Source organism: Accipiter gentilis, chromosome 19 (genome assembly GCF_929443795.1).
Source record: "Accipiter gentilis chromosome 19, bAccGen1.1, whole genome shotgun sequence".
In the NCBI taxonomy this organism is placed as follows: domain Eukaryota; kingdom Metazoa; phylum Chordata; class Aves; order Accipitriformes; family Accipitridae; genus Astur; species Astur gentilis.
The window spans coordinates 17820747-17833107 of record NC_064898.1 but is presented as its reverse complement, the minus strand read 5'-3'; the positions used below and the strand labels follow the sequence as shown (position 1 = coordinate 17833107).

Genomic DNA, 12361 nt, shown 5'->3' with positions numbered 1-12361 from the left:
TGCTAATTGCCAACCCTGGTGACAGTCTTAGGAGAGAGAAGCCTGAGGCTGATATGTGTTGTTGGGAGGATAGGGTCCCCTCTTCCAGTGAGTTATGGGCTGATTTGGGGGGGTTTACATTGCCACTATATATTGCCATACCATTTATTTGTCTGTAAATAAAGGTTTTCGGTTCCTAAGGCTGTCAGTCTTCTCCCTTCCGCTGCATCAGTTTTTAAAGGTATAAGTACAGGAAATGGAAAAGGTCTTTTAGCTTTATCATAGAAAATGTTGTGGTTTCTCTGCTGATCTTAATAACTAAATCTGGATTACGCTATGTTTAGGCTTCTTGTCGCAAGGAGGGGACAATGGCAAGGGACATTATTCCCAGAAAATTTTGCTTTCCCTAAGGATTGGACATCAGGACTGTATGATTTGCAAGGGAACACAGAAAAAATTACGGAAAAATAAAGCATTGAGGAGTTAACCAGCAAAGCAATTAATGTGCAATGATCGCTATAAGTAGGGAAGGGTATGTAATATCTTGGATCACTATCATCAAAAATTGCTACTGTGGGAATTGGCATGTTCGCATATGTAGCTGAAAGTGAAATTTGAACTTCATGCAAACAGAAATAAGTTTCTGCCTTATTTCTTTCTCTTTAAAAAACTGCAATCGAAATATTGAGGGAGAATTTTGAAACATATTGATTACATTTTGAAGGCATATTATTAAATCTCTTGAGTGCTTGTTGATCTTGGATCATTTCATTTTCACAGTGTTTCAGACTGAAAATGATTAGTAATTCTGTTAAAGTTTCAGCTAAATTACTAATTAACTTTTGTCTCAAAGATTTTATTTCTTACGTGTTTCTGGCAGCGCAGTATGCTCTTTATACAATGCAGCATAAATTTTTTGCTACCTGCCTCTCTGTGCCCCTTACAATCATATAAAGCAGTTTTGGAATTAATGAGCTGTCACATCTCAGGTAATGAATGAAAAGAACTGACAGAAATCCTTTTGTTGTTTAAGAAATTCCAAATAATTAATGGGAAAAAAGTGACAGAGATTCTTTTACGATTTAAGAAGAAATGTATCTTTCAAATTCGTTGCATGACTGAAAAAACTTTAAAATATGTTTGCAAAAAAGCAGGGATCCTGCATAATGGCTTAATTCCAGTTCTCTCTTCTGGCATAAACTTGCAGCATTTAAGATAACAGGATTTTATGTTTTGAGAAATAGATTCCTAGGCTGGAGGTTCCCCGTTCCACGTTCATCTCAAAAGTAAAAAGTCTTCTGAATTCCTGTATTGCCATTGTGGGCATATCCGAGTTAGGCACTGAGCATGTTTATAGTGAGCATATCTTGTGTACACAGAAGATTTTGTGAACTGCAGTTTTTGTTTGGGGAGGGATGGGTGTTTGCTTATGTTTCATGTTTTCTTCCAGTTTATGAAGTCCCACTGTACCTATTCAGAGTAACCTCTAGTGCTGTTGTTTTCCAGGTAACCGTCTCAGATGGGGGCACATCTCCCAAGCAGTCCTCCGTTTGGGTGGTGGTCCAGGTTCTGGATGAGAATGATAATAAACCTCAGTTTCCGGAGAAAGTCTATCAGATCAAGCTGCCAGAGAGGGACCGTAAGAAAAGAGGGGAGCCAATCTACAGAGCTTTTGCTTTTGATAAAGACGAAGGCCCTAATGCAGAAATCTCATACAGCATTGTGGATGGAAACGATGATGGGAAATTTTTTATTGATCCCAAAACAGGGATGGTTTCTTCCAGGAAGCAGTTCACAGCAGGGAGCTATGACATCTTAACAGTAAGTGCTTTTCCATCGACATACAAACCCGTGATTTGACTGACTTTTTCTTTAGAAAAAGGCCCTTCTGTATGAAGAGTGATATGTGACTGTGTTTAATGTATGACCTGTATGTAAGATCTGAGTATATTAAGAAATCTAGTATTCAGATACAACTCCTGCCAAAAAATTGAGTGTGAGAGAGTGTTTATGCTATTGCATGCAGTGAACTATTCTTGGACTGTTCAGTCAACTTGCAAATTGTTGGCGTAAGTCGTTCCCTTGAATACACAGAAATGAAGACTAAGGGCTTGTCTGCTCGCAAAGCTGTATCATGTTGAACTGGGCAGATACAGCTACAAACGGTTAGTCACCTTTTGTGTAGACACAATTGCTTGCCCTCATGGAAAGGTCTTTGTACTGTCCAACTTAGGGGGCTTCAGGGAGGAGGAGTACTGCGTACTGTGTTGTAGTACCCTTCTCACCACATTAAAGAGCGTAAGTATGGCAGCAATTTCAGTTAAAAGAAATCTCAGTTAAAATACTTTTGCCAGAACTCCAACCATATAGACAAGATCAAAGAAAGAAAGAATAGAAGGTGATGGTGTTGATATAAAGCAATGTAAGACTTGAATGTGCACTCTTCATCTACAGCAATAAGCCAATAAGTTGTAGTTAAGGAGTTGACAAAAAAAAAGTCAGATGTCCACGTTCTGGCCCATAGTAAAGGAAACAATGTCACTTACAGTAGCGGGTCTCTGTTGGGATACCTTTGTAGGGTTGGAAACTGGGACAAGAAAATTAATGAATATCAAAATATTGAGAAATACCTAGTAATCAGAATAGAGCACCCTCTGGCCGAGTGACCACCTTTCCCTGTGCAGAGCTGGAAGTCACGTCTGGGATCTGGCCCTTATCACAATGCAACAGCTGAAGGTTTTCTACCCAGACACTGCTCGTCACACCCTCAGCGTCTTTTCACTAAAGGCCTGCCCGCCTTGAATGGAGCAGGGTGGCGAGTGTTAGCACCAAACCCACTTAACACATTTCCAGAGAAAGAAATAGGGTATGGTATTTCAGGAAAATATTTCCCATTTTTAACAAGCATAGTAACAACATATTTACACCAGTGATCCTATATAGCCAGAAACATTTCCTTTAGTTTTAAAAGAAAAACCCTTTAATTGACACTGATGTTATTCACTAAAGCACCCATTTTGTGACCTACATTCTCCCTTTCCTATCTTGCCTTTGCTGTGCTAAAACCATAAACCCTGCCAGGCAAATATCAAGTCTATCCATCCCTCTAGAGGACATTATAGTAAGAAGAATTAGCACCAAGCTGGGCAATTCTTAACGAACATGACAGAGAGGAGAAAGCAAGGAAAATAAATATAGCAAAATTTTAAACTATATTTATTTTGGAGAATGGGGGAAATGATCTCAAACTTATTTAACTCAATTAAAGATCTTGAAGAAGGCAATATGAGGAATACCAGTTTTATCTGCAATACAGATGCCATTTAAACGCAATCAAACATGGTCTGGGTGAGCACGTTTTGCAAGTGCACAATGTCCCACAGGGTCATTATAAAGCTCTCAGCTTTGCTGCAAGGGGAACTGGGTGGAAGATGAAATTGGAGAGGGAAGCTGGTTCTGGAGAGGAGGATCTGTGGGGGGAGCACTTGAATTGCATCTCCAGGAGGCCTTGCACCAGCATTTCTAAAACAAAACATGTCAGTTTAAAATCAGTCTTTTCAGTGAAAAGTCAGTGTAATGGAAAAAAAATGAGAACTGAGAAATAAGAGCTTATCTTCCTCTTTTTTCATGGGATTTTACATAGAGGATTACAATGGCCATTTTCCAAGCAGTCATCATCATGCGATAGAATTAGGTCTGAACTGCCAAGCTGGGATGCTCAGTCTGAGTCCTCTCTTCTTTGTACCTGCCAGATAAAAGCAGTGGACAATGGTCGGCCCCAAAAATCTTCAACAGCACGCCTCCATATTGAGTGGATAAAAAAACCTGCGCCCTCGCCCGTGCCCCTGACTTTTGATGAACCCTTTTACAACTTCACCATCATGGAAAGCGATAAAGTGACAGAAATAGTCGGGGTGGTCTCTGTGCAACCATCTAACATTCCTCTCTGGTTTGATATTGTCGGTAAGTTGGGAGCCAGTGGTGTGAGAAGGACGATTCAGAAGCAAAGCATATGGATGTGTGGTTCTGAGAGCAAGAAAACTAACTACAAACTGTCCCCCCCAAATTGAACCCACTTTTGTAATGCTGAAATGAAAATGCTATTTTAATATAGCAATAACAATAATAATAATATTCCTGCTTTTGTTATGACTCTTTAGCTAAGCTGAAAAAAGAGCGCTGTATGGCTGAATTGTTTTTTTCATACTATGTTATTTACTGCAATCTTAATGTTGTCTGTCATTTAAATTCTATTGTCATACTTTGCTAATCTCATTTCTAAATGTATTTATGGTACTTAGACTTGCTGTCCCTCATTTCTCTCTTTCTTCACCTTTTTTTCTGCATTCTGTTCTTTTTTTTCTGCTTCCGACTGCCCTGCTTCAAGGTGGCAAGCATGCTCGAGAGATGTTCTATATTCTACAGACAGCTTGTGGGCAGAACTGTTCAACAGAAGGTACCCTTAGTGCAAACACATTTGCTAAAATACAACTATCCAGGCTGCCTTTTATTTTTGCAAGTTCTTTGAGACAATTTATATTACATTTTTCATAAATGCCTGTGACAGGATGCAATGCGACACATGGATGTGCTGCGTTTCTTTCTATGACAGCTTTTACCGTATTTGTGTCCAATTATTATCATTTTATTCACGGATTTTCCGCAGTTGATCACAAATAATTAATTCAAACTTTTCACAGTCCAGTGCCATCCATTTAACTGTGAAACAGAATGGGATGCATCAACATATGGGTTACAAATGGAGCCACCAAAAGTTTGTCTTGAATGCAAGCTGAAAAAGAAATGTGTTTTGATGTGAGATTTCAACCACAAAATTGCCTTACATAAAATTGGTTATAAAAATAAGGAAGGAGAAATATCCTTAGCAAAGAGGAGGAGAAGCCATAGAAGTAATGGTCTTAAAATCGCAGGGAAATGCCACTAAGGATGCAGCTGCCAAAAAGACAAGGCGTAGAGAGGGTCTCACGTAGTTGCAATGGAGAAACAGGAGTCAAGGTTCCTAAGCATTTCCTCCCTGCTTCTGCTGCTGATTCAGTTATATCATTTAAAATAACTCGTTTAACATCTACAAAAAGAGATGTTCCCCAGCAGCATGACGACCCTGCAAAGTTACTGTGCTACTTAATATTTGCAGGTACTTGTACATAATGTTTGTATACCTTTGGGTGTAAAACACTGTGTCTGCACAAAGTGGTGTTATTTAAATGAAGGGTTATAAAGCAAATGCTGTATGAAAGATTAGAGAAACAAAAAGCCTTTGCCACAGACTTAGTGGAAAGGGTGCATCAGCAGTCTTTATTTACAGGGATTGAGCCTGGCTGTCATTTCAGCGTAGCTATTTGTGGATGGGTTTAGCCAACAGGAAGGACAAGGACCACAAGAGAAAGGGTCTGTCAGAGTCGTTCTCACCCACCTTTTATTGCCAATTTGTGCAGATGAAAGACAGAAGCAGCAACATTTCCTCTTTGAATTTGTAGCACGGTTTTTGATGTGACAACCACGTTGAAATCAAACCCAAATCTGTTATCACGTTCTGGGGTTCCTGCTAGCCCCTGGGGAAGGACAGTACACGTTCCCTACAGTTTTCCTCCCATTCCCTTGGTTGTTTTGGTATGCTACATGCAATTTATTAGCTATTGTTTACACTCCCTTTCTCTTCCTCACTGACCCTAACTTTCCTACTGGGAGAAATCCATCTTTATTTATGTTATTGCCACTTTTTTCCCATTTGAACCTTTTGCTGGACTCCTCTGCCTTTCACAGCCTTTTGGTCCTTTCCTTGGTGAATTCACCAATTCTTATTAAAATGCTGCCTGTGTTAAGCACTAAGAGAAGCCCCTGCTCTTCTGCTGCATTCTTTTACATTATTAGAGTTATTTGCAATCAAACAACATCTTATAATAATATTTCATTTTTGCCTACCAAACAGAGATGATAGGGAGAGCATTATGAAATTTAAGCCTTCAATTTGTCATTTAATGTGACCTTTATGGCTAAAATAGTTCAAATTCTTTAGAAGATTTTTGCTATTTAAACAACTCTAATGGTTTCCCTATAGGCTGTAGCTCCTGATGCTGCAAGATGCTGCATCACTGCAGAGGGTCATGGAGACAGAGCTTCCCTAGACTTAATGAGAAATCAGTGACCCTGACCATCCAGTTCACTACTGTTACCATATGGATGTTGTCATTAAATATTACTGCTGTTACAAATAATAGCACTAGCAACAGCACCCATTTCTGCAATAGGAATAGCCAACAATCCCAGGCATGCAGAAGACCCTGTTGTTCCAGATGCTCTGCATACAAGTTGCAAAGACAAAACCCACCCTGAGAGGTTTATATACAGAGCACTGTATATTTACATTATCTTTCCTGCCCTTTAGTCAGTGTCACTATCAAAAAACACTTTTTCTCCTAGTTCCTCAATATCATCATGTGGAAAAAAAAGATGTTGATACTTTTCTTTTGGGGGAACATTGAGGTCTAAGTGCTGAAAAGCCCAATGAAAGGCATGGGTTATTAGGAGAAGTTAGTTGTCACGTATGGAAAGCTGTATGGGACTGCTGATGCAAGAGATAGTTTCTGTGCTGCTGTAAAACCTAGACTTGAACCTGCTCCATCTGGTATTTTGTGATTTTGAACCTTGGTGCACAGTTGATAGTAACATCAACAAAAGCCCTGAAGGCTTATGTAGAGGCATGGTTTAATATAGAGTTTGCAGCTTGACCTTTATGTTTATGACCTTTTCAAACTAAATGGGCATTGGAATTCCAGAGGACCTCTTTTTAAATGCATAACATGCACTTTCTCCCAGCTAAAAAAATGGAGGGAGGGCAGATGAATGGCTACGCTGTCTGCCTAACTTGAGCATCTAATTTGTGCCTAAATTATATACACTTTAAGTAAGTGTTTAAGTTCTTGAGTTAATCAGCTCCAAGAGAGGAAGGTGCCTTGCAGGCAGGGACATCATCTTCCCTCCATGGACTAGAGAGGAATGGGATACAGATCTGTTTGTTTATTTGTTTGTTTGTTTAATTGGGAATGGTTGCGATGTCATACCTGGTTTCTGTTTTCAGACTGCATTCAACGCCATTCTCAGTTCATGCAGATCTCACAATGTGAAGGTTGTTTCAGTTGTGTTAAATTTATTCTGTCATTTATAAGAAACTAATTTTTGATGCAAACTCCAAAATAAGTCAGAGATCTTTATCTCTCCCAGGTAAAGCGAGCCCTCTCTGTCTCTTCTTTTGTTAGTGGTGGGAATGGTGTGATGACTACTTTGACACTGGAGCTAAGTTGCATGGTGCTAGTTTTCGCTTAAGTAGCATGTTGCACAACATCTCTGTGATTTTCCAAACAGGCCTCTCTCTATCTTTCCTTCTTCCCCCAGCCTATGCCTTTATAAGAGCAGCCAAACTTTAAAAGCACGACAGAACTTTTTATCAAGGGTGCTTAATGGCAATAATTTTAATATCTATTAATTTTAATTAATTGTCCTTTTAATTCACAGTGCTGCAAATTTTCATTAATGTCGAAAACATGTAGCTCCCTAGCCTCCTTTGAATTATCTTCCCTGAGAACTATCTAAAATAGCTTTCTGATTTCTTTTCTGCTTTTTTATGCCCTTACCTTCAGCTTCTTAGCAGCAAACCCAAGGCTTTGACTCTCCTTAAAATAGTTTTATCTGAAAATTCAGTCTCCATTATTTTCTTCTCCTTAACATGATATAGTACATAAAAGAATAAATATTTGCATGTCATGTTACTAATATTTATGATCTTATGATTAGCAAAAGCCTGTAGTTGAATTTGTATTTCTCAAGACAGTTGCTAAGTTTATTTAATCTTTTTTGAAAACAGAAAAATTGGAAATTTTGGCTTTGCTTCTTTTCCTGAAAATAGTGGCACTTCAGACTCACTTTTGAGTTTCAGGGTGATAATTTTCTGCATTTTCCTCTGATTGTCTGCTCTGAGCAATGTGAGAATTGTAGCAATTGGCCTAATTTATCATCCCTATCCTTGGTGTTGTTAGTTTAGTTTGGGACAAGACAAGTAAGAATCTTCTCTGCCCTGAGAAAATGTGGTTTTGAGCACTATTCTCTAAATTAGATCATCTCCTGTATTTCTGTTCTTCTCCACTTGTCCATCATGGCATGGTAGGCCAAATGAGACTTGTGTGAGGATCTCAGTATATCCTGGCTTCGTTAAGTTTGAACATGGAGCATGTATGTACTTTGCTATTTACCAGTGAAGGAAGACTCTTGCCAGGTTTTAGCTGTATTTGATTTGGGGATGTCCTCCCAGAGTTCAGTGTGATCCATCTTTGCATCAAAGACTGAACAAGTCTGATTCTCCACAGTCATCAGATATTTCTGAGATGCATATGCAATCCCGCTATTCTGGACCGTTCCACTGGAAAAGAGGGGAAAAGGCCCTCACGTGGGATTCATTTGCCTACAAGTCCTCCAGATTTGCTGACCTGTTTTCTTCTCAGAGGAGAAAATAATTTCTCATAGCAGCATAATCCCATCTTAAACTGCGTATCAGCAGCTGATAGGAACATAGGGAGGCTCATTGTCTTCCCAAAAAGGAATCGCATCTAGGAAGAGCACTATGAAAAAATATTCATTGCTTGCAGCAAATGCAATAGTCAAAATACAGGCAGAATGTGCTTGAAAATAAAAAAAAAACAACACTGAAATTCAAAAGGGATGGAGATGCAGAGCCCACATTCTGTGGGAATGCAAGTTCTGCGTTTTATCTTGCTTTAGGCAAATTCTCTAGCTGACCTCTAGAAACCTCTTTAAACAGTTCAGGAAGTTTTCCTTGGCCTTTCCATTGCACCATATGAGTGGTAAGCTTTACATCAGAAGATCATCTCCTGTTAGTCATGTAAGGTTCAGTGTTTGGTTTTGGTTTTAATCTATCTTTTTTGTTAAAAGGAGAATTAATTCTTTCCAAAGCATACGGGACTTTTTTCAGAAGAAAAATACGTTCGTAGTGACTATGAAGCCAAGAAACAAGCTAAGAACGAAGGTAACACTCCAGATTCAGCCAGAAAATGTAACCAAGGCTACTCTATACCAAGAACACAACCCATAGTCTGTTGGCTCAGAGGTGTCTCTGTTCAATTTCTTGAGATCTCCTTGACCATAATAGAGCATCTCTTAAACTGAAAGTTAGGGCTGCTCTAGAAAGGTCTCACGAAGCTGGAGTGAGGGCCAACTAATAAGATCTTTTGTACCAGAGGCTGTTTCTACAGCCGTCCTGAGTTTGATAACAGCTGGAATTGGGTAGAGTTATATTGGAAAATCCTATATAAACTATAACATGCTTTCAGATAACATAAAAAAAAAAATTCCTAGTTGTAGAAATATAATGCTTCCAGGGCTTATGCAAGAGCATTAAGATCAATCTCAAGAAAGTAAGGGTGGAAATAATCTCACTTAACTTTAGGTGTCCAAAGTTAAAATTGGCACAGATTTTCTGTGCTAGATGTCTTCAGGAATCTTAACAGTCAATTAGAGAGACAAAGCATTTTCTGGATGAATTTATGTCATCCTAACATGATAAGTCTTCTCATCTAAAGATGGCGTTGCAAGTAGATGTGGACTTTTCATGAAATCCCACTCTAAGTGCTTCCGTTTAATCAGAGTATTTTAAGGGAGGTCTTAAATCTGTATTGAAGATGTATCAGCATTATGTCGTAGCCTGCAATGGTATTACAAACAATGGCTAATCCACATCTCTCTGAGGTCATTCAGTGTTAAAATGCTTTCTCAGGACAACCTGTCTAGTCAACTTGCCAGTTCAGTCATCTTGTCTTCTTTATTTTTGATTTTCCCAAAGTGCCTGAGGAACTCACAATGTATTATCTTCATTTGAAATATTTCTTTCCTAATGCAATTGCAAGCACATTAGCAAAGACAGCTTCTACATATCTTGTATCTGAAAGCAGGTTTTCGTAGACAATAAAAAGGAAAGCTTGTGCCATATGTTGGAAAATGGAATAAGTAATAAAAATTCACATTAATAAAACTGAGCAGCTGAACAAAATTTCATCATCCTTAGTCCCCTTTCATCCTAAGATTGTGATCAAAGAAAATGTTAAATGGCCGACAGTAACATTGGTAAAACTGATACTGCGGGAGCTTACAGCACTGCAGATGAGCTCGCTTCAAAAGGGTTGGTAGTTACCCAGCAGCATGCTTTCGAAAAGCAGCCTCAAGTACCCCAGAAATGTGTGAAGCTGACACCTTCTCAACTGTCACCTCCTACGGGCTCAGCCCTCCAACGTCAACACGAGCACCTTCGGAAGGAAGTGGTTTCACGTGGAGTTCCCAGAACAGTTCAATTGCAGGAGTTTTTAAGAGAAGAGTCCTGTTTGGTTTTACACAAGAACATTCTCTCTCTCTGTGTCCCTCCAGCACCCGTCTGTCAAAGATAATCGTGTTGGGTGCTTCGTAGCAGACCTTGCATAGACTTAACACAGCTGTAAGACTCTAAGAGTTTAGCGTTTATACCTAATCATTAATGATTCTTCAGTGCTTAAGAGCAACTTCAGAAGCATTCAACATACGAAGACCTGGTTTAGGGTATATGAAGGTCAGGAGCAGTACAAAGCATTTCCAGACTGTGTCTAGTACTCCCGAGGAGAGGCAGGACCCAGTATCTCAGGTAATACTCCCAGATGTTCAGCCATCTGAGTGGTTCTTCACCTGACCACGGTCTGTTAAAATGTACCAGACTGAATCTGGAATACATCAGGATTTCACTCCAAAAGAGATTATAATCACAAATCTCACAGCAGGACGTTCTCTGAGCCATGTCTGTCTCAGTGTTTGTTGCAGTTTCTGCCTTGTTTAATAGAAAATGAATCAATGTAAAATAAAGTGCATTGCCTGGTTAGTTACAAGTGTAGTCCAGATTGGGGTGGCTGGCAACCAAGATTTATTTGTTTGTCACTAGACCATTTTGGAAGATGTGAACAACATATAAAAAACTCCTATGATGGATTCAGTTCCTACTTTAGGGGAAGAATATACTCCATTTAATGAAAACGTCTTGAAGAAGTCAGTGTATTTGCAATACACTACATAGTGCCCTGTACGCTAGCTCTAGGCCAACAGGGGAAGAGTATTTAAAACATTTATGGCTAATCCTTCCATGTTACTTCTTGGAAGTTTTAAAGGCAGGGTTCCTTTGGAAGTGTATGCCAGTTGATAGCATATAATTTTTGATTGCTCATTAAGATGGTTATTAAGCATCTTGAAGTATAGACTTTCATTTTGTTTTCATGGTTATGAAACATTCTCTTTGTAAAGTGCCTCCTGTCCCAAGGCTAGCTTCATTTCAGCAGAGATTTCCTTGCAAGAATCTCAAACCCTTTTCTTCAAAGGAGGCTTTTTTTCAGAGTTGTTTTTCATGGTATGATTTTTCTCAAGTAAATCAATTTAAAACATTAATTGGGAGACTGCATCTTTTTCTTCCAGACTAACTTTAAAAAAAAAAAATCAAACACTGAAGATATGATCAATGTCCAAATACCAAATACCTTGCTATTGCTTAAATGTCAAGGACAATTATGCTTTTTTTTCTAGTGTCAAATAGTGTTAACTATATATATATATCAATTGAGAAAAATACGCAGTTTGGGCTTGCAGAAGGTGGTTAGGGAGTACACAATGTTTCTATCCACTATAAATCACAGTAGATCCAGTGTCAGGGTTTTCCTGGAAAACCACAATGCATCTATTAGGCTCAGAGCTGTATATATGTACATATATATATATATTCATCAGAGGAAAGTCTGATGGCACATCTCAAACAACTACGTTTGGATCATTTCAGTGGGCAGACATTCACCAATCCTGCCTTTCCTTTGCCTAGGACACCCGCGCTCTTATTCCTCCTGCCCCTTTCCTCTCCCCATGCCTGAATGGCCTGCAAGGCAGATACGGACAGTGCTTCTTCTAACTTACACTTTGTTTGCAATAGCCTGTGCAAGAGGTAGAGAGAAGTGAGAAGAGAGGGTTTCTTCACATTAACGAATTCAGGGGATGCAATTTCATGTGATTCCTCCTAATCTTCAACTTCTTGGAATGCCAAAACCTTCTTCCTCTCACTAAATGCATGACTGTTTCTGAGAATAATACCAGTTGTTGGTCGGCAAACCATGCAGATGCAAGACTTGGTGGTAGAGCAAAGACGACTGTCCTCTTCGCTCCTCTGTCCCCAGCCCTAAAATGAGAGCCATTTTGTGATAATACACCAGCCATTCGAATATAAATCTCTCTATATATATTGCATGAGAGCTAAGTCAATGGAACGGATGTTTTTCTACCTGTGGATCTAATCTCA

The 12361-nt window shown here is 39.1% G+C and overlaps 2 protein-coding genes across 9 annotated transcripts in view; one reads left to right on the top strand and one right to left on the bottom strand.

The window, feature by feature from the left end:
• Positions 1 to 12361, bottom strand: part of TAF1D (TATA-box binding protein associated factor, RNA polymerase I subunit D) — an 815997-nt gene that overhangs the window by 64797 nt on the left and 738839 nt on the right. The gene's annotated exons all lie outside the window — the stretch shown is intronic.
• The window catches only part of FAT3 (FAT atypical cadherin 3), a 327577-nt gene that overhangs the window by 218728 nt on the left and 96488 nt on the right, over positions 1 to 12361 (top strand). For 5 of the 8 annotated variants that reach the window (XM_049823602.1, XM_049823598.1, XM_049823601.1 and 2 more), the window contains exons 4-6: positions 1486 to 1800; positions 3732 to 3942; positions 4367 to 4435. In XM_049823602.1, the coding sequence (XP_049679559.1) occupies positions 1486 to 1800; positions 3732 to 3942; positions 4367 to 4435 (595 nt within the window). The remainder of the gene's footprint in view (positions 1 to 1485; positions 1801 to 3731; positions 3943 to 4366; positions 4436 to 12361) is intronic. The other 3 variants (XM_049823603.1, XM_049823600.1, XM_049823605.1) reach the window with 1 other exon arrangement.